The sequence below is a fragment of the Petromyzon marinus genome, chromosome 11, assembly GCF_048934315.1.
Source record: "Petromyzon marinus isolate PM22_M1 ecotype Great Lakes invasive population chromosome 11, UKy_Petmar_22M1.pri1.0, whole genome shotgun sequence".
In the NCBI taxonomy this organism is placed as follows: domain Eukaryota; kingdom Metazoa; phylum Chordata; class Hyperoartia; order Petromyzontiformes; family Petromyzontidae; genus Petromyzon; species Petromyzon marinus.
In genome coordinates, this window is record NC_133677.1 from 1,417,175 (window position 1) to 1,438,580 (window position 21,406).

The window sequence follows — 21,406 nt, forward strand, 5'->3', positions numbered from 1 at the left end:
TGGGTTTTCACGAACCCACTGGCTATATTCTGCCAGCTCCTGGCCAGCAAGATTAGGGATTTCACATCTGCGTGCGAACCACAAACCGTCTGCTTCAAGCGCCCGATGACACGGGTGTACAACAGCCAACAACCCAGTGGGCGTCAATTCGGCGCGGGTAGGCATTAACGACCTTCAATTAATGTCCCGCTTGTTCCTGCGGTGTGAATTTCCTGTCTCATTCCCTCCCGCAGGTGCTGACGCACTTTCCGGATCGTCTGGGGAAACGCACACAAGCCGATTGCTCCAGCATGATCGTTTCAGCCGATGGCGCTGTCGTCCCCGAGAAGCGGGCCAGGGCGGGCGCCAGTCGCACGGCGTCAGTTGCGTGCAGTCGTGCCACCATTGCCAAACTGGTGGCGGCCGCCAGTGCTGCCACCGCTAACGCGGCCGTGAAGCCCGTCCAGGAGGCTGGCGGCGAGGCAGAAGGAACCGACAGCGTCGTCGATGAAAACTACAGTGAAGTCAATTTGGATGAGAATGATGTACGTTGGCAACACTCATCACGTTGAAGACTTTATATAAACGGATTCGGTGGAAAATTCTAACAATTAGGAATGTTTAACCCCCCACCCTCTATCCAGCCATTGGATGAATTTTCATTATTCGCTTGTAACGTGCACGGTGTTCGCTCGCTTCCGAAGAGAGCGAATGACTTGCAGGCGTGAGTAACTGCTGATCAGATTCACCCCCCAGACTCTGCTCCTATACTTGAAGGTGTCTTCGGCCAATTAATGTTTCTGTACATGTCGGAGGAAACCAGAGCACCTGGACAAAGCTCACACGAGTGAAGGGGCAAAACACTGTTGTGCAGATTGAATAGATGTAGATTAGTCATCACTTGTTGCACTGCCATATCCTTGCAAGCCAGGGTATGCCAACCTCGACACTCACGGGAAGGGAGTTTCACGACATTTGTGTGATCCAACAGCCCTCGCCTCCACGGTGGTGGATTACAGGCGTGCACTGCCATAGGTTGTTAGGGTTTTGTAATGTTTTAACTTTTGTTGATATTATAATATGTCTGCGTACATGGTGAATTCTCAACCATCAGCCAATGGCCTGCCTCCAGAGTAGAGAGATATTGACTGACTCACATTTGTAGATCTCACTGTACACTGTTGTGCCCTATTTTAAACATTTGACAAACACTTTTCAAATGAGATGTGAACAATTTTTTCCATTAACAGCTTTTGAGCAGCAAACAAGCCCTCAGACACCATGTCATGTATATCACATAACATCACCATACTGTGTTTTATATATCCGTACAAAAATCAGTCAATTATATACATTTTTTAGTCAATCAGTAGGAGAATGACACTACTGCATACCGGTTTTTTCCTTGTTAGGAATCATTATAACAGTAGAGCCATCATTGCATAATGCTGCCTTGTGCCATAGTGGCTTTATGTGAAAAAGCCCTACCTCAAAACTTTTGGGTCATCTTGGCACTGCCTGAAGGGGTCAATGAAACCCTCAGACAGACGACTATGGCCAGACAAAGTAATGTAAAGTAAAATGCAAATATGTTTTTTAGACTGCGGAACTCGTAGATGACAGAAAGGGTGTGACTACATATACATAACACTGCGTGCTTATAAGGGGTTGTTAATGTGAAATGTGCCGGGTGATGTTTGCTTGTGCATCACTGCTAGTGCTTTGCCCTTAATGTATGTGTTTTCTTACTGTGGCAGGATCAGGAGATGGAGGTGGATCGGCTGAAAGAAGAGTTGAGGAAGGAACGTGAGGACAGGAAACTGGACGAGTGGAGGATTCGTGGGGAGATCTCCAGTCACCTCGAATACCTTGACAACCTGGATGAACAACAGAGGTTTGCTATTATTAGGCATGCGATGATACGTTTACTCCTCGCCCAAAGATGTGACAAGTTATCACCACTTTGGGTTGACTATGAGACGATTTTTTTGCCTTGTATTGTTGGTGTAATTTTTTTCCAAAGCAAATATTTTGCAGATATGTTGCACAAATCATAAACAATTGATCAATCGATCCATCCAGGCATCTTGATGAGTTGCATTGAATTATTTTCATTTTTCAAACCCAGAAAGTCACACTTGCAAGTACAGTGTAAGTGACTGCGAAAACCTCTGCTGAATCACTCCATTGTCACAAGCCTAGCCGCAAAAGCTTCCCAAAATCAACAGGAATTAGGGACGTTTGACTCTGCCAACCCTTGTGTTTACGCGTGCGTGCACTGGCAGGAAGAACAACGAGCGCACGTACGAGCACATGGAGGATATCTGGGAGAGGCGGACCAAGCTGCTGGAGGAGACGTGGAAGCGGTACCATGAGAGGGAGATGCGCGAACTGCAGGAGACGTTCAAGGCTGACAAGGACCTGGTGCCGATAGAGCGGCTGGAAGCCGAGACGGAGAAGCTGAGGGTGAGCACATTGGAGCAGGCAATGGCGACGATCGTCTTTCTGCCGTGAGGGGAGACTCGCCGAACTTTCCTCAGTGAGACTTTCAGTGAGGGGTTGGGTAAACGAGTTTAATCTTACGCCTCTTAGTCGTCATCGTGTGCTTTAATCTGTCTACGGCTGTATGAAGGTTGGTTTCTGGTGGGTGTTCCCTCCATTGACTTCCGCTCTTTCATTGGTCTCGACCACCCGGAACATCGTACGTCTGAGCGTTGTCTTGTCCAAACCCACTTAAATTTCTTCAAAACGAATTTCTTTAGAACTGCTTTTTGTGTTTGTTATCCTTCTCCCGCACCTCCGACTAGCATGGTTGGCTATGTATGGTGTGAAAGAAGTTGAGCGTACATACACATACACACATGTTGTTGGTTGCCTTGAGGCGGTGGTGCTGCTCAGCCCTCGCCTGCTCCCTCAGTGGGGCGACCGGCATGCACGCTCGTGTGTGGTGTCATGACGTCACAACGTTTATACATGGGACAAGTAATCTACCTCTTGTCTCCAGGTTTCTTATCTGTCATTTAACTTGCTTTCATATCACTAAACCTTATATCTTGTCTACATCTCTCTTATCTCTGTTTTTTGTTTCCCTTTCATCTCACTACTCTGCATTTCTTGGCGGGTTTTTGAAAGTATGATGTGGCACATAGGCCACAAGTTAATGGACCTCTGCTGTAGGTGGTTCTTCAGCTATCAAAGAATCTCATTAAATCAAATGAGTTTTCCTGTATCTTCACAATCCTTAGATTCCAAACCACCCCATTCACGTGGCCAGCCCTTCTTGCCCCGTGACTCAATCTCAAACCCACGCGCCCCTCACCCTTCTCCTCGGCACTGCAGGAGAAGGCGGAGCTCGCCGAGCAGCAGGCGAAGCGAATCCTAGAGCTGGAGGCGACCCTGGTGGGCCTACAGCAGGACGTGAGGGCCCTGCGGGAGGCGGGCGAGGAATCGCGCCGGCAGCTGGAGCTGCTGCCCGATTCTCCGGTGGGGTGTAACATTAGTGCTATTCTGTTCTCCTGAATATAAGATTATGCGTCTTTTCCCAGATATTTTGATTGGGAGTGCACCAAAAGTTAGTGGTACACCTTATATGTGTGTGTGTGACCATATTTGTCAAACTTTAATGGCACTGGATGCAAGTTAGCACTGTGTCTTCCCTTCCGGAGTGTCTTATAAGCTATATGATACTGAATTTTCCTGATTATATTAATTTTGCATTGTGTATAATTGGGTATGCTTGCCTCGCCCGCACATGCTCGCGCAGGTGTTGAAGGCACAGAGAATGGACCTTGGGACACTGAAAGAGGCCAACCGCGAGCTCAAGGTGACCCTGGAGGAGGCCGGGGAGACCTTTGAAAAGAACCGCAAGGAGATTAAGAGCTTGAAGCAGCGCAGCGTGAAGCTAGAAGAGGAGCTTTCCACAAAGGTAGATAGCAAGGCTCTGCCGCTGTCCATTGGGTTTTCCATCATTTGTACAGTTCACTCCATTATCTGTGGGTGGGTTTTCCAGGCTGTGGATTATATCTGTGTTTATGGAAAAAAATCTATTAATATTTCTACATGCGTGCTAGTTTAATTATTAGCTGCTTCTCATGTTTTGGGGCTCTAACTCGGTGTCCATGTCACCACAAATGCGTTGGCTACAATTCCTTGTGCTGAATTGTGACGGTTTTCCCATTGTCCTAACCCCCTGACCTAGGACCTTCTGATCGAGGAGCTGCGCGTGTCGCTGGCCAGCAGGGACAAGCAGCTGAGCTCCAAGCTCTCCGAGCTAGCGTCGTTGAAGGCCACCGAGAAGCAGCTGAGGGGTGAGCTCACGCGAGCCATGAAACGCTCATCCAACTTCATGCAGGGACTTGCCTCAGAATGCTCACAGCCACCAGCTAAGAGAGGTAACACGGCGGCTAGCGGAGGCACTGCCGCGTCGCTCGCCAAGGCGACATCACTGACCATCGGCCCGGCGGCGAAAGGGTTGGCGTTGATGGCGCCGACGGCGCCGACTGCGAAGATGCCTCGCAGCCTGGTTCGGTTGCGGTCTCAGGCAGCGCATGCAATCACGGACAACGCGTACGCCCGTATCCTGCGATCGCGCACAAGGAAGAATGCTGACGGCACAACGGCACGACCAAATTGGGTGTGAACGCACTATCTGGCTGCTGCTGCTGCGGCAGATCCTGCCCGCTGCCGCCACCGCCGACGTTGCTGCTGGTGGTTATGTGGCTGTGCTTTGCAAATCATTTGACCGTTTGGGTCGAGGCACTTTCACCAATAGAATTGAATTGTCGCTGGTCTTCAGTCGAGTCCTTTAACTTATTTCATTTTTGTGCCCGTTCCGATTTAACCCGATTGTGCTGTCAAATTCGTTCAGAGGTGTTCACAGCAGCACACAACCCCATGTTAGAGAACATCCCACGAAAGGAGATCTCACGGAAAATTTCACTGAACGACTGAGATCCCTTCAAGTGAACTATTTTATTCACATCACAGGATGCTGCACCATCCCATATGCCCTGCGAAATATACATTTGTCATATTGCAGTCAGACCAATATTTTGAATTCTCAGTGAGAATTGAAATGAAATTTTTGATTTCGTTTTATTTTTGTTGTGCAATCATCGGTGACCACGCTGGGACATTCAACTCGCCTTGTTTTAATCACACGCAGTTGAGACCTGGATTTGAACCCAGGGTTCTAATCCATGGTGGTTAAGGGTCTGGATCCCTACCCGGCCATCGCTCTTCAGGAGAGTTTTACAGTTGCTGACCTCGAGTTATTTTACGCTATCTTGCCATCACGGTGTGGATGGGACGGATATTTAGAGATTGTTCATTCCAGGCTGATGTTTTTTTTATAGGCATTTTTTGCGTGCATAGTGTGAAATGCCGTGTGAGCATTGTAACGATTCTACAGTCATATGATCAATTGTTAGAATTTGGGGTCATGATTTTATTTCAATACTCGCTTTATTTTCAGTAAAAAAAGTGGTTTGCTCTGTTAGCCTCGGCGTATTACTTTAAATATCAAATCGATTTCTACACGCTCACTTCAATGCCTGCTTCGTGTGCGTAAAATCACTCATTCAAATTTATAGAATTGTTACATGCCACGTGTGTTTAATGTCTAAGCTATAAAATGTGCAGAGCATTGTATTATTTAGTGTTGCTATATTGTTAGTAGAATTTCAAAGATGGAAACAAAATTGCGTTTTAAGCCGGGTCAGTGTTGTTAACCATTTTGGAGTTATTTTATGCCAAAGGAATACTGTTACACTAATAAAACCTGGCTTTTCTTGTTGGGCTTGCATCTAGGAATGGTGCTTTGAATATTACTTGGATGAGCAGCACTGTATACGACTGTGATGACGTGAGGGGGGTATTACAAGGTGCACGGGAATTCCTTAGAATACCAGCACACATGATGTGTAGCTTTTTGCAGCCAGAAGAGTATTTTCTGTGCTGCAGGCAGTAGTCTGCGAAAATAAAAACAGCTGTTATCTTGTAGTCACAAACCATCCCCCCCCTGCCCCGTTAGGTTGTGTGTCCTGGAGGCTGTCCATCTTATGTTTGAAGCTTTGGTAATGAGAAATAGTGACTTTCAGGAGCATCATCCTAACGTTGTGATGACATTCAATGCATTGACAAAGTAATATGTACCAGAGTGACGTTACAGGTATTGGATTTTTCAATCTATGATTCTAATGGAAATGCCAATTTATTTGATTACACATTTTTAAACTGACAGGCAGAATAAAAATGTATACGACCCTCCCAAAAATGACCCTGCTCTCGTGATCAGGGTAACAATTTAAACAATTTATGTTTGGTTGAATAAATGCATTAGGCTGCGGTGAATAAGCTACAATGGGTACATTCCTTCCAATCAGTTATAACCAGGATGCTATTGTGAATCAAATGCATGGATCACAGAAGACAATGACCACTTTGTTTATTTTTTATTAAAGATAATTCATACTGATTTGGAAAATGATATGTTAGTTAAGTTATACGCACATTGATTTGCATAGGCTGAGTTATTTCTCTTATTAACAAAAAGATAGTGGCATCGCATGCCCTATAATGATGATGCACTTGTCCATAACCTAAAAAAAAGTAATTTATGGAAGCTTGAAACCAGTTTTGGAAAGTCTGATACACAACCGCCAAAGTACTTATCTATAAGATAAAGGTTGTTTGTTCTTTGGTTTGCCCCTTTTCTTATGAGTCCTTTATCAAGGTCCTAACAGTATACAACTCACGCCTTGAGCCAAGTAAGAGGCGTCTTGATGTTTTCCTGAACGGCAGCCAGGCAGTCACTCTTCAGCCTGCTAATAGAGACATCGTGTGTCTTAATGTTCCAAGGTCTTGACAGATTCGCTATTACATTTTTACTTAACTTTCGTGACTGCAGGAATTTATATTATTTGGTTCTTTCGGTAAAGTCACGTAGATAGATCGAAAAAAAAGAACAAAAGTCGTATTTTTTTTAAATCTACGTGACTTTACCGAAAGAACCAACGAATAAGATTCACTCTTAGTTTTTGCATAAGCCTGCCCTTACCATCACTCCTGTAGCAAACCAAACATCTATTTAGTTTTGTATTCATCCCTGGTGGGTTGTATGATTGGTTGGATGGTGGAATGGTAGGATTGTTTGGTTGGTCTTGTGGCTGGTTGGTTGGTGGTTGTTTAGTTTGTTTATGATTTGCTTGGTTTCTTGTATGGGTTGGTTGTATGTTTATGTTCTAGATTTAAAGCTTTCGTGACTGCAAGGATCCATACTTTCTGGTTCTATTGGGTAAAGTCACGTAGGTAAAAAATAAAATAACAAAAATCACGACGTTTCGGCCACAACACAAGCGGCCTTCATCAGGTGAAGGGACGAGACTGTCTGGAGGACAGCGCTGGAGTGAAAAAAAGGTCGTGATCTGAGCGTGGCTTTTTTCACTCCAGCGCTGTCCTCCAGACAGTCTCGTCCCTTCACCTGATGAAGGCCGCTTGTGTTGTGGCCGAAACGCCGTGATTTTTGTTATTTTATTTTTTACCTACGTGACTTTACCCAATAGAACCGGAGAGTATGTATGTTTATGGTTGTTGTATGGTTAATTGATTTGTGGTTTTTTATTGTATAATTAATCGTATGGCTGGTTGATTGCATGGTTGGTTATTTCATGGAGGGTAGGGCAATTTCGGAATTTTTTTTGCTGCAGACTCCCACTTGTAGGCAAATCCAGACGGGGGTTACGTTGTTTTTTTAGCATTGCAAAAGTTATCGTAAAAAAAATCAAAATGGCTCACCACCTTCACTTCAACTTTTATAACGCTTTTCGCATTTTGTGTATATTTGAATAAACATTAAAGTCTAGTGCTTGGTAGACAACATTTTGTGTGGATTCTGTCAGTGCACTCTATTTTTAAAAGTTGCTGCCAAGCGTTAGGTGAGCGACACTTTGTAGGCATTTAACGTTTCATTCCCTCTTGCACTTGGACGAAATATCACGATTTGGAGGGGGTAACAATTCGATTAAAGAATTAACATTGTCAATGTAACAGTCTATCGTGTATACAGAGGTCATTGCGTACAAAATATAAAGATTGAAAATAAAATTTTTACATGAACAATTTGATATGTGCGCTGTGAGCCTAAGAATCTATCTGAATTAATGAATCGGTGTATCTTTAAAAGTCCAATCTAGCATCAGTTTGACGTGCAGTATTGGGGAGATATATCCGTAGACGAACTTATGTTTTCCCATTTTTGCTGGCCCTCCACTATTTGGCATTATAGCCTGTCTTTTATTTGTAAAAAAATGCATCTCCATTTCTCAAACGCAACGTTGACTTGGACTGCCATTTCTGCCCATCTCTCTGCGTAGGGCCAGCATTTGGGAAAACACAAGCGCAGGCCACGCCGTCGAAACCCCAGTGGCAGGGAGATCTTTCCACGAACCGCACGCACATCCCAAAATCCCTCCCGGCGATCCGCCCGCTCACCCAGCGCTCTCACGGAAATGTGCACCAATGTGGGAGCGCCTTCGAAAATACCCAAAACGTCAGTCCGCGGTTGGCGCAAGTACTACGCGAGGTTCAGCTACAGAGCGCCAACAAGAGAGGCGGCGCTCCGGGTTCCGAGCCTGCGGGCTGTGACGACGTTTGCCTGAGCGAAGCGCTTGGTGACGCGGAACGGGCACGCGCGGAGCTGCGAGAGGCGTTGGAGAAAGCGTCTCGTCTGCACGCTGAGAATTCGGAGCTGCTAGCGCGGTGCGGGCAACAGGAGGAGCACAAGCAACGGCTGGAGAGCGACCTCGCCGCACTGAGAGAGACGCTGGGGAAGCGCGGCGTGGACGAGAGGCTCTGTGATGCCGAGGCGAAGACAAACCCCGCCGGCGCCCGGGTGAGCCAAGAGCTGCACCGCACCAAGCGCGAGCTACTGGAGGTGATGCGTACCCTGTCGAGCAAGAACAAGGAGCTGGAAGCGGTGCAAGCCGACCTGGAGGAGGTTGGTATCCTCAAAGCGCAGAACGGGCAGCTGGCGGCCGAGTGCGCGCTGCAGGCGGTCACTCTGTGCGAGCAGGCGCAGGCGCTGGTTGCGTTGGACCGCAGGCTGGAGGGGAGCTGCGCCGAGCTGCGCGAGAAGACGGCGACTCTGAGCGCCACCGAGGGCGCCGTCGCGGGTTTGCAGGCCGAGCTGGCGGAGTCGCGGCGGGAGCTGCGCGAGGAGAGGGACCGGCTGGAGGTGGCACGTGACGCGGCCGAGCGGGAGGCGTCGTCGTCGAGGAGGGACCTCGCGGAGGTCAAGGCGGAGCTCGCCGACCTCCTCGCACAACTCGGAGACGCCAGACGGGAGGCGGCGGAGAAAATCGCCGAGCTAGAGGAGGCGCGGGTGCGGCTCGCGGAACTGGGGCAGCTCAAGACCCAGAACGAGGAGCTCTTTAACAAGTCCATGCATCAAGCGGACACCCTCAAGGAGGTTACGGAAGACTGCGAGAACCTCAGGAAGGAGCTTGAGCAATGCCTCAAGGTGCTGCGAGACAAGAGAGGGGAGGCCGACGAGAGGACGGAGGATAATGACTCGAAGGCGGCACAGACGAAGGCTGGGGCTGAACTGGCGGAGACCAGGAGTAAGCTGGCTGAGACGAGGCAGGAGCTGGAGAGAGCAACCAAGAAGTATGAAGAGGCCCAGAAAGAACTGGCCGATGTGAGGGCGTGTGCCAACAGCGGCTCCGGCGCCGGAAACTTCCACCGCACGATGGCGGCACTGGAAGAGCGGTGTGAGCGGATGGCTGGTCAGTCCGACGAGTCGGAGAGCGGTGTGGGGACGCCGCGGGCCGAGGCCCCCGAGCGGGAGGTGAAGCGTCTGCGGGAGCTGCTCGCCGAGCACGAGGCGGCGAGCGCCGAGGCGAAGGCTCGTGAGACCCGGCTGCGGCGCGAGGCGCACATGGCACAGGACGCGCTCAAGGCCGCAAACCGCCTCATGGGCGAGTGGGAGGCCAAGCTGTCCGTGTCGAAGGTGGCGACGGCGAGCGGGCAGGACGGGGCCGACCGCCGGTGCGCGCCGGAGCGAACGCTCGTGGAGAAGGAGGAGCCGGAGTCGGTGGCGCTGGCCGAGATCGCGGCGCTCGAGCGGGGCGCAGCCGAGAAGGAGGCTGAGGCGAGTGGGCGGAGGGTTGAGGGGGCGGAGGGTCGAGTGCGCGCCGTCCCGGCGAGGGAGGAAGCATCGGCGCCGGTTGCGGGGACCGACGGTCAAAACCGCGGGCCGATCGGCGCGTCGCAAGCTACCCGGGCGGCGGACGTGGAGCGCTTGGAGGCGACCGTGGCCGAACTCGCGGTGGAGAAAGAGAAGTTGTTCTTCGAGCTGTCCGCCCTGAGGGAGGCGAACGGCGCCCTGTGCCAGGAGCTGCAGGTGTGCGAAGAAACGATGAGGACACTGGAGAGCCGGCTGGGCGCGGAGGAGACGGCGGAAAGGCGGGCGGAGCGTGCACGTGCCGAGAAGGCGGCGCTGGAGGAGGAGCTCGCGAGGTATGTACACGCCGTGCCGCCTACACGGAGATGCGCGCTGCACTAGGAAGACGACCAGCGTTGGCCTTATAGCTGCACACCTTGGCTGTCCCTGAAGCTTCGTTGGTGACGAAAAGACTTTAAAAATTACTTTTATGGTGACTGCATGGGATGAGTGGACTCAAGGGGAGAACATAAACCAGGTGTGGTGGCCACGGCTCTTTGATATCCCCCCAATTGTATCCCGATTTAGGTTATTGGCTTCATGTCATGAGACGAAGAATCCATTTGGATGTCTTGCAGAGCAGTAACAACCATATGTTAACAGCCCAAGGAAGTGGATATCATATAACTCTGAGATCTCTTTAAGCGACTTCTGGTCCACACAGTTGAGCGCAGTAGTTCCCAATAATTCTGCATAACAATAAAGTGAACATTTAAATTCTCAGAGCTTGAATTTAGCAAAATTAAGTGCAGAACTATATTTAGTGTGGTGGCTTTTGTGTGCAGCCATTGGTGATTGGGCTGTGTTGATTAACTCATTACACCTGAGTACTCGGTTTAATCACAGCTCGGTCTATGCGAGTCCGGGTCTTTATCTTATAATAGCGCCATTTCCCAGGGCGCTTTACAGCGATAAGAATTTTACATAATATAGTGGTTTGAGATGAAGAATGGGGTGACTAAAAGTAGTGGTGTAATTTTAGTAACAATAGCACAGGTGTGAGTGTTAAGGAGGGATTTTGGTCGGCCTGATCTTAGCTTGGGGGCGACGGAAATCTGGGGGGCAGGAAAGTGTTGAGGCATCGCATTGGGAAGACTGGGTTTCTCCAAGTCGATGGGTGTATGTTCAAGTTATCAGAACCCGGGGCTGGGACCATAAACCCACTACACTTGGGAACTTGATTTAATCACAGGCAGTTGGCTGATACTTAGATTCGAAGCCAGGATTTAATCAGAGGCTCCCTTAAGGGATTTGACTTGCAGCTCGTGTGTATTTCTCCTCTTGATTGCCTACTGCTGCTACCCCTTGGCAGCGTGCGTGCCAAACTGCGTGGGGCAGCGGAGGAGAGCGACGATCTCCGGGAGAAGCTATCGGACGTGCGGAGGCAGATGCAGCACGTCGAGAAGGAGGTAACGGCTTGGGCAAAATGTAGTACTGCCTAAGGATGGCAAATATTTAGTGATGCCAGTTTCCGTATGTGTCAAATTTAAGTGGACAATGTGAGAACGTGCTGACTATAACTAGATTATTGCATTATTCACATTCATTTGCAATTTTTAAAGATGTTGATACAACTCACGTGTTGCCTTCTCAGGTTGTACCACCAATTAATACATTTGGATCTCATCCATGGACTGAGAAGTGCACAGATATTTCACCTGAACCGCCAAGTGCAAGATTCGATGAATTGTCATAATTCTGAGTCCACACACAAGGGGGCAGCGCTTTCCCACCCACCCTGCCACCGAGAGTAATGTTCATCACATGACGGTCAAACCGAAATTATTAATTTCGAGAGCCAGAATTTAGCCAGGATAAGCACAGAACCAAATTTGATGCGATGGGTTTTTTTGTGTGTGCAGTCATAGGTGACCGGGCTGAGAACCATCAGCTCGCTACGCGGTTTCAATCACAGGCGGCTCCAGAATTGTCATTGGTGCCAAGTAGCGCTCCAACCTCTATGCCACCTTGGCCACCTCACACCCGCGCAATCGTACACCCACACACTCTCTCGCACACCTGCACGCCCACACGCGTTCACTTTGGCGCTGTCACGCATGTCCGCTGTAACGCCCACGCCGCGTGTACAGATGGAGATGGCCCGTGCGGAGAAGGAGCGATCCGCCCGCCTGGAACAGGAGCTTGAGAAGGTGCGCACACAGGGGGCGCAGTGCATGGCCGGCAGGGATCGGCAGCTGCAGGTGCTGCGCCGGGTAAGCGGTGCCAGACTGGGTTCACATCAGGGGTGCTAGATGCCATTAAATTGGTAAATATTTCAATGATGTCAACCCACGTCCCATAGCGTTGAGTCGGGTTCGTGTTTTGTGCTGCCCCCCCACCCCCCCGAATACCATGGAAATGCATGGCCAGTGCTATCAGTAAAAAACATAAACATTCAGAGAAAATGCTTTTACTTATTTTCATATGTCTGTAAATAACTGTATGAACAGAGAAGCAGAGGTATCGAGTCATTGGCCGTGTAAATAATATCGGCCTAAAGTTTCGCGAGCTTAGGTGATGCCGATTTCAACTCTGGCCGACGTCCTGACAAAGCACGCGGGCCGCCTCGCGTGCGTGTGCGTGCACTGCAAGCCACGTGCTCTAGGTGGCGATGGAGGCTGCACATTTTTTGACAGGATTGCTGTCACCATTTAGTACGTTAAAACATTTCTTGTTCAAGAATTAGCTAAAGTTTAAATGTATAAACTCCAAACGATGAACATCCCTCGTTTATATCCATGCCAGGGTACATGATGCCCAGATGATTACAACCCAGACTTTGCGTGTATCTCCAGGCCAGGAATATGAAATGGTATTTGATATTAAACTAGATGTGCACATCATTGTATGGGATCCAGTACACGTGGGACAAGACTAAGTACCTACTTGGGTATTTGGAACCAGGCATGGTACAGGGAATTGTATTATTGAATATGCCAGGTTATCCGTCTTTAGGCTGTATACATGCCAGGATATGTGGTACCAGGCTAGGTGCACACCAGAATGTGGTGCCAGGCTAGGTACATGCCAGAATGTGTCCGGGGGCTGGGGACATGCTAGGTACATATCGGGGCGTGGGTGCTGGGTAAGTGCATCTAGGCTGCGTAGATGCCAGGATAGGTGCTTCTGATAGGGTAAACAGCATATTTTGTTGTCATCGTGGCAGGAACTGCAGCAGGAGCGGGAGAAGAGCCCTTCTCCCCAAGCCGCCGCCACCGTCGTCGCCGCCCGTGTCGAGAAACGTGACGACTTGGTGAGAACCCACGCGCCAGCATTCGTGACCTTTAGCGCCCTCACCACCCCCCTCCTCGCTGCCAGCATTGCCAGCAATGCCACCAACTCGTCAAGGGAAAAAAAGTTGCCAAACCAACCTGAGAAGATCACGCGTTAGAGTATTTGGCTGCTATGCATTTCCACGTGATGATAAATGATAAGCCACTTCGTTGAGCTATCATTTGTGATAGCCAGGTCGCTTCTGAAAAAAAAGTTATATAGCTCAGTGGGGCTTACCTGGTGAAAGAAATGAATAGTTAGTTTAGTTTAGATGTCAGTAGATCAGTGGGTTCACTCGAGCCTTTCAAGGGGGGGGGGGCCCTTGGGCTGCGGTGAGACGTACGCGCATGGGAAGTCTGGAACGTGAGTGTGCGATGTCAGCGGAGGCAGCGCGTTGCTGTTAACAAATCACTTAGACGTCTCTCTTCCACCGCCAAACCGGGAGGTGGGCTTTGCCGCTGCAGAAGCCGAGCCGTGCCGCCGACGTCGCATGCGGTTCACGTGTTGAGGCGCGTGTTGGCGGTGTGCACGTGGGCGTGGGAACAGTTGGTCTTGATTGGGTATAGCCATACCGAAAGGTGCTGAGAACCACCACTGTATTCGGTAGACCTAAATCTGTCAAAATAATCACGAGGCTATGTATAAACTACTCCGGCTCATAATAATTGCCAGCCCCGTTGTAAATCCATCGCTGGGCGAAGACCTCCACACGCCATGTCTTTTATGGCCGTTTTTAACCATACTTCACCACGCTGGTCAGTGCGGGTTGGTGATGGAGGGGTGGTGGATGGGGGGGACCTAGTACCGGTTTGTATATATCGGTTAGCCGTGGCTGGGAAATTTAACTCAGGTTGCCGTGTTCATGGCACAAGTGCGCGCGAACCACTGCGCCGCCACTCTGCATCCCGCCCCTCGACCACCCCGCTTCCCGGTGGGGGAGCAAAATAAACTCGATAACCCATGAAATCTCATTTTTTTTTAAGTAGGGAGAGAAGGCAGATAGATGTAAGTGGATGCAACAAATGGAACAAATTAATTATTGAGTTCATTGTGCGACCATCTATCAAAAGTGGATTGCAGTGTTTTCTTAAGCCAGCATGAGTTATCTTGAGAATAGGAACAGTGTGGGTTTGTAAGTTTTCCAGGACGCGCCTCAGTTGCCACGATTCAAGTTGACGATCCGACAATCAATGTTTATGGCGCTATTACCGTCTCCTTTGTATCCTCATTCATAAATGTAACATGAGCATATCACTCGCGCATAATTTGTACACGTAAATAATTGAGTTTCACGTGCAAGATTTGACGCGTCTATCGTGTGCATGAGGATCTGTTTAATGTCAGTCAGTCCATCATTATGCGGTTTGAACGGGTGCAAATCAGGTTTCTGTTGAAATGTCTCACAAATGATCAGAAGACATCAGTTTAAATCTATATAGAGATTAATGTTCATCCGCAACTATCAAGCAAATTGCATTTTTACGCATCGCCATAATGTTCCGCACAGCTTAGCGTCATCTTTGGCCACTACATATCCACATTCTAAGTGGCTAATCTGGATGTGGCTTCGAACAGTGGCGCAGCGATCAGCACACTGCGCTACGAACCCAGCGACCCTTGTTCAATTCCCAGCGACGGCTAGCATCGTTCGCGAGTGACACCTGCACTGCTCCTGGTCGTCCTTCTTTACGTGCTGTCTGTACCTGGCGATCTGAGTTGTGTTTCTGACCAGGACAAGAGTCGTATCAGCACCGATCCTAGGGTGCCTGATACCAACCATCGCCAAACGGCACTGACCAGCGTGTTGAAGTACAATAAAACAAACCAACACGGCGTTGGGGAGGCCTTCGTCATCCAGCAGTGGATTTCTAAAGAGCTGTGAATTTATGCGTTGTATATCATTGGTTTGCATGTCCCCCTGCAGCCACTAGGAGGCGCCTCATTCGCTGGAATAAATAAAAATAACCTTTTGATTTTGGAATCGGAATCGTGAGCGGGGCGAATTGTCACGTTACCCAGTCGATAGGGAAGCACGCGAGCCCGGCGATCCTATTATCGGCGCCACTGTCTATCGCCGCGGTGGATTATCCCCGTGGTGGAACCAACGACTGCTTCGCCGTTACTGCCGGAGGCGTTAATTTCCCCGAGCGAGTGCGGGGGAGTGTTTATCGCCGGCCATGCTCAGCCGCTGCTGCTGCTGCTGCTGAGTTTTTGTGGACAAAGCATCGTTAAAACGGGAGACATGCAAGAACGGGAAATTGTTTTTCACTCTTATCTGGATGCGCGGAGTAAGATCGTGTTGACATTGTGTGGATTCTCAACAGCAGAACGGGGATGGGGGGAAGAGGAGTTTACTTCTGAACAGAATACTATGGAGAGCAGTGGTTCCGATCCTGGAGACAGGGGACCCCCACTGCATGATTGGCATGGAAGTTATTTGAGGCTTGATGCTGGTCTATGGGTCTAGAAAGATTGATCGATAGCACAGTGGAGCAAAGGATGAGTGGTTTAATGAAGCAGCAAAGCCCCACTGAGTCTCAAATAATATTCTGGAGGGTCCTACATGTGGATGTTGGCCCTGCTCTTGCTTAAACTAGTACTTGGGTTTGTGTGGGAGATGCCCGGGAGAAACACCACCGCAGTGTGCAAGGGGATAACTCAACCCACTTGCTGTGCTGCCTCACAGCTCATGTTGTTTGAAAGACTTCTCATTCTCCACGTTCACCACCAATCCTTATCACCGTAGCACTGGATGACAGGCGTGCGTGCGTGCGTGTGTGGGAATGTACATTGCTTATGCCTGGTCTCTTGTTTCGCGTTCAAGGCGCTATTTCGGTTTGTCGTTTTTTGTCCAGCAGTTTTTTATTTATATATCTTGGGACGCATGTTCATCAAATCGGAGAGTGGAAAACCAAATTAGTTTGGACAATTAAATCAAATTGGCAGACAAGCAAAACGAGTTACAAGGGCGCGTGTGAGTGTTTGAAATTGAAATTATGTATACTTTTTTTATCAACAGCCAAATACAAATGTGCCGACGTTTCTCATTACCCATGCGGTATCTGTTAAAGCGCTGCGCAATTACATTTGCATGCGTGAAGTACGGCCCGGGGACGGGTACACAGAGACGCGCGGCTTCTCTAACCATGTCGGGTACATCCACTGACTGCACTTGAGAGCCCGGTTCAGTTCACGGGTCCTGGATTGGAACCCAAGATGTCCAGGGTGCAATCTTTGTGCTCTTACCTCTGAGCCACCCGGCCACCTTAAGCGGGCAGATATTTCCAACGAGCCTCCATTGGGCTGCCGGTTGGAGTCGTTGAACTCGGTACGGAATTACCAACTGGGACTCCTGCGTCTTGTGCCAGGCGCGGCTCCCTGCGCTTGTCTCTTTGTCTTTGTGTGTGCACGTGCGTGCGTGGCCTTAACGTGCACATAGCTTGGCACAAGCGCCGTGGTGACCTCACCGGCACTTCGTGGCGAATGGCGGTTGTAGTTGTTGTGTGTGTGTGTGGTGAGTGGTAAGGCATGGGTTTCGTTCACTGGACTATGAATGCCGCAACCTGGGTTCAATTGCCAACCGTGACGCAGGACATCGTTGCCAAGCAATATCGGAATGTGTCACGGTCCTCCCTTAGGTCGACTCAGCCTTTTAATGAACATTTGGTGAAATGTGTTGGGGATGTACAATGGGGAAGACAAAGGTGGCTGGGTTCGGTGCTGGCCGCACCACCCAATTGTGCACCGTGATAGCCTTAAAAGACGCTCGCCAACAGCACTCGCCGCTAACGTCTGTGTGACTAATATTTATATGTGTGTGTGTGTGTGCGGCACGGTACTGCAGGGATTTATAGACCATGCTACGATCTCGGCTACCTGGGTTTGTTTATCGGTCACCATGCGTGACGCTACCGCTCCAGATAAGCTGTGTACCGGCCGTTTTACGCATTAAAAACATGAATTGGGGATGACATTTTAAGTTACCGCGTACATAATAAGTCGATTTAATTTACTGCATTGCATGGGTTTTGCTTGGCGGGAAAGAAAACGGATTTGTGTGGGGGCATTCGGTTATGTGCATCGCTAACTACACTCTGCTGACATCTTTTATTTAGTTTTTATCGTGAGGCCGCATTTCTGTGTAGTGGTTTTCAGAGACACATTGCGGTTAACATGCGCGGCTCAAGCTCGTTGGTTCCCTGCTCTTTCTGAACCCGCGGGAATCTGTCAACCCTCGCGCTCTTGTCGCGGATCACCGTGACGGGGCAGTGACCCCGGCGGCAGCGTAATCGCCCCTCGTCGCAGAGCTTCACGGTCCCAATCCAGCGGTCCACCCTGGTTATTGTGTGTGCTCGCCGTACACCAGGAGGTGCCGGCTGATTCGCGGCGGACTCTAAAGGGATCCCGTGACGTCATTTGAAACCGAGGCAGGCCATTGTGTGCCAGCATCATGGTCCCAAGTTCGTCAAATTTTAAAATTTACACTGCAAAATTACTCAAAAGCAACCGTGGCCCCCCATACCAGTGCAAACTTGAAAGGACCTGCCTGAAAAAGAACCGGTAGACTCAGTGAGGCTTTCATTGGTAATCAGCTTAGCGATAAGAAATTAACGTGTTTAAAAAAAATGTAAACTACTCTAAATCGTAGTATGTGTAACAGTTCCGCAAACCGCTTTCCATGACCTTGCGGAGCACCCGTAGTCCATGGACCACATATTCTGGTTAAATGAGGGTGGCGTTAGAGTTTAACGGCTCGGTAGCATTGCATACGCAATCGCGTGGCAAAACAAAAGCGCCGAGCCTGCGGTGTCGCACAACAAATCTACTTGTAGCAGAGCTGCACCGTTTAACGTGACCTTTGCACGCGTGTGTGTGCGAGCGTGTGTGTGTGTGTGTGTGGGGAGCGATAGTTCTGTGGTTAGCGCGCACTGGTGCATTGTGTAAACGTCAGCACTGTGGGAGACAAAGGCGGCCAAGTGTGGTGCTTGGCCACCCAGCCTCTCGTGTGTGCTGTGCTGACCTTATTAGGTGCTCGCTAACGGCACTCATTCCGCTATACGGCGGGATCTTTATCTTGGTGTGTACCCCAACAGGAGCCGGTTGTGACACCGCTAGACAGTCGCTGGAAGGAAGCGCAGCGGGAACTGACGTCGCAGCTGAAGGAGGCCGAGCAGCGGCGCAACGTGGAGGTGAAGCGGTGGGCGGCGGAGCGCGAGAAGCTGCAGAAGCAAATCCAGGAGGTGGAGGTGAGGGTCCTGCCCCCTCGGACTTGGCACACGGACGCTCGGAAACCTGCGCGCAAAAATCTCTCAAAAGCTTTGCGCACTGTCGTACGTGTACAGCGCCAAGTATGAACAGTTGGAGGTGGAAAGGTATCCAGTTGGTGCGTTTTCACGGTTGTTCTTCCGTGTTTTTTTTCCGGGATCGTCACGGCCTGCAGAGCAAGAAGGAGCAGGAGCTGCGCGCGTGGCGCGAGGAGCGCGACCTCCTCGCCTCGGGCCTGGCCTCCGAGTTCGACTCCCTGCGCACGGCGCTCGCTGAGCGCGATGCCGAGATCAGCCGTCTGAACGCCGTCGTCGCGGCCAACGCCGCCGCCAAGGTGGGCGACCGGAGCACGAGGTCACAGTTGGGGGCTCGCGCTTGTTAGGGCGACCGGCGTTAGGGTTCTGATGAATGAGAGTGATTGGGTTGTATGGTTGGCGAGAGAGCTGGATTTAGGTCTGTAGGGATAGCGTTTGCTAAAGGTTAGTGCTAACCGCTAGGGGTAAGGGCTAGTTATATGATTTGGACTGTAAGGATGGTGTCAGGGATAGAGTTAAGACACTAAGGCAGTTTGGTGGTAGAGAAAGTTATAGCTGTGGGGGCTGGGTTAAGGATTAGGGTCGGTGGTGGGCGAGCTATGGCTGGTGTGAGGCGTGAGGTTGGAGTCAAAGATAGTATCCGAGTGGTAGAGCTTGCGTCGGGGATGTCATTGGTGTGAGGCGTCGGCGCTGTCGAGGCCTAACCTCTCGCTGGAACGCAGGCGCCCGGCGAGACAGAGGGAAGCGCCGCGCAGCCGAAGGGAGCGCCGCGCCGCGCCACGGAGTCACCGCCTCAACGGACCAGCGCCGTCCGCAGGCGTCGCCCCGAGGAGGAGGAGGTGGAGGAGGAGGGGGAGGACGAGGAGGAGGACAAGTCCCTAGAGTCACGGCGCAGACGCAACAGCAAACAGCCACGACTGGTGAGCATCAGCGCCGCGGGAGATACCGCACGACTTTATACCTGGATCGGACGGTGAAATGATGTGGGTCACTGATCATCGTCATTCTTTCCATTCAATTAATTATTATTTTCATCATCCATCAATCATCATTCTCATTGCTATCATCATCCATCAGTCATCATCGACATGACCGTCATAATTTGTCATCATAATCATTATCGGTTATCTGTTCACCGTTTAATGTCTGTTTAATTGCAAATACAGGCCACTGGGCATATGATCATCAGCAGGTGCAGCATCAGGAGCAGGATCAGCCGGTGGCAGCATTAGGGTCACCACCTTGTTTGGCATGGCCAATGGACGATATTGATGATGGAATGGCAGCCAAAGGAACGCGAGTGGATTGTGGTATTGTAGGACGGTGAACGATAGCGATGGTGGGGGGGGGATGGGGGGCTGGGGAGCCCTTAATACAGCAGTTGATAATGGTGACGATTTTAGTCCCAACATAGTTTCATGTCACGATGACAAGCATCGAGCTAATGAGCGCTAACGGGTTGTAACGGGCGCTAACGAGCTCGCCCCCGTCTCCACCGCGCCGTCCCCACCGCCCCCCCCTGCAGGCGTGCCCCGGTGACTGCGACACCGTGGTGCTCGACCGCTCGGACGTGTCGGTGGACGGGGGAGGCCACGTTCCGCGCTTCCCGCGCTCTCAGCTCGCCATCCACCTCTCCCCGCTCAAACAGCACCAGCTGCTGAAGTCCTCGGTGAGCGCTGGTGCTCCGGCCGCCCGTGTTTGTTTGCACGAGAGCCGTGCACGCAGTCGTTTCTTCCCCCGATGCTACAAACAAAACGGCCGGTACAGACGAGACGAACGGTACAAAACGAGACTTAAAAGAACATGACTGTTGAGTCATATCGCGGGAGGAGATGCCGTCATCAGTCAGCGATGCTTGTTTTCACCAGCACAAAGATATCGAGTCCACGTTAGCCGAGGCCATCTCACAGAAAACCTGGCAGATAATTCAGAAATGCGCACGGAGGACATTTTAACCGGGGCTGAAAATTCCCCATCTGCCACCTTGTGAATCGCACACCCCCACCGTGCTTCAGTGCAAGACGACGCTGGCAGTCCCCAGGCCTCCTCCCGATGTCCTGCCACGCGTTTCAGCTAAGTGCTCGGGCGAGCTTTCCGCGAGGCGGGCTCGCCGAAGCCTCCGTGGCGCACGGCTACTTTGGCGTGCATGCAGATGAGTGGGGGCCAGACGACGGCATAGTGGCTTTCGCTGTCAACTCCGCTCACCGTCAAACGTGCTCGTGCGACGCAGCCCCCGCTACTCCGCACTCTCTCCGTCCCAAAGCGGAATTTATAATTTTATATAATACAGTCCCCTCTGCACGTGGACGTTTTAATATTAGAACGGAAATGAGATGTCGCGTCTCATTTTGCGGAGGGGGTCCTGGCAGCGGCGGAGACCTGCAGACCCCGGGCTGGTCAATGGCCGTGAAGGAATGTGAAATAGCTCTGCGAGCCTTGTCATATTTCCGCCTGCCGTTGCTCCCCTTTTGTGCGTAACTTGCCGGGCGTGTAGATTGATCGACCAACATCGATTCTTACGTTTGGAGGCAGCCGGCTGGCTCAGAGGTCAAAGGTACCACCGCTGAGATCCTGGGATTCGAGTCTGGGTTTCAGCCGCCCGTTAATAAAACCGGGTTTGCAAGTTGGGGTGGGT

The 21,406-nt window shown here is 50.6% G+C and overlaps 1 protein-coding gene across 4 annotated transcripts in view; it reads left to right on the plus strand.

Annotated features, from left to right (window-relative positions):
- The window catches only part of KIF20B (kinesin family member 20B), a 39,740-nt gene that overhangs the window by 10,446 nt on the left and 7,888 nt on the right, over window positions 1-21,406 (plus strand). For 3 of the 4 annotated variants that reach the window (XM_032952448.2, XM_032952447.2, XM_032952451.2), the window contains exons 13-26: window positions 234-524; window positions 1,737-1,873; window positions 2,265-2,445; window positions 3,319-3,462; window positions 3,743-3,904; window positions 4,178-4,286; window positions 8,352-10,494; window positions 11,511-11,607; window positions 12,289-12,411; window positions 13,365-13,451; window positions 18,565-18,717; window positions 18,912-19,070; window positions 19,494-19,691; window positions 20,297-20,440. In XM_032952448.2, coding sequence (XP_032808339.2) covers window positions 234-524; window positions 1,737-1,873; window positions 2,265-2,445; window positions 3,319-3,462; window positions 3,743-3,904; window positions 4,178-4,286; window positions 8,352-10,494; window positions 11,511-11,607; window positions 12,289-12,411; window positions 13,365-13,451; window positions 18,565-18,717; window positions 18,912-19,070; window positions 19,494-19,691; window positions 20,297-20,440 — 4,128 coding nt within the window. The remainder of the gene's footprint in view (window positions 1-233; window positions 525-1,736; window positions 1,874-2,264; window positions 2,446-3,318; window positions 3,463-3,742; window positions 3,905-4,177; window positions 4,287-8,351; window positions 10,495-11,510; window positions 11,608-12,288; window positions 12,412-13,364; window positions 13,452-18,564; window positions 18,718-18,911; window positions 19,071-19,493; window positions 19,692-20,296; window positions 20,441-21,406) is intronic. The other variant, XM_032952450.2, reaches the window with a different exon arrangement.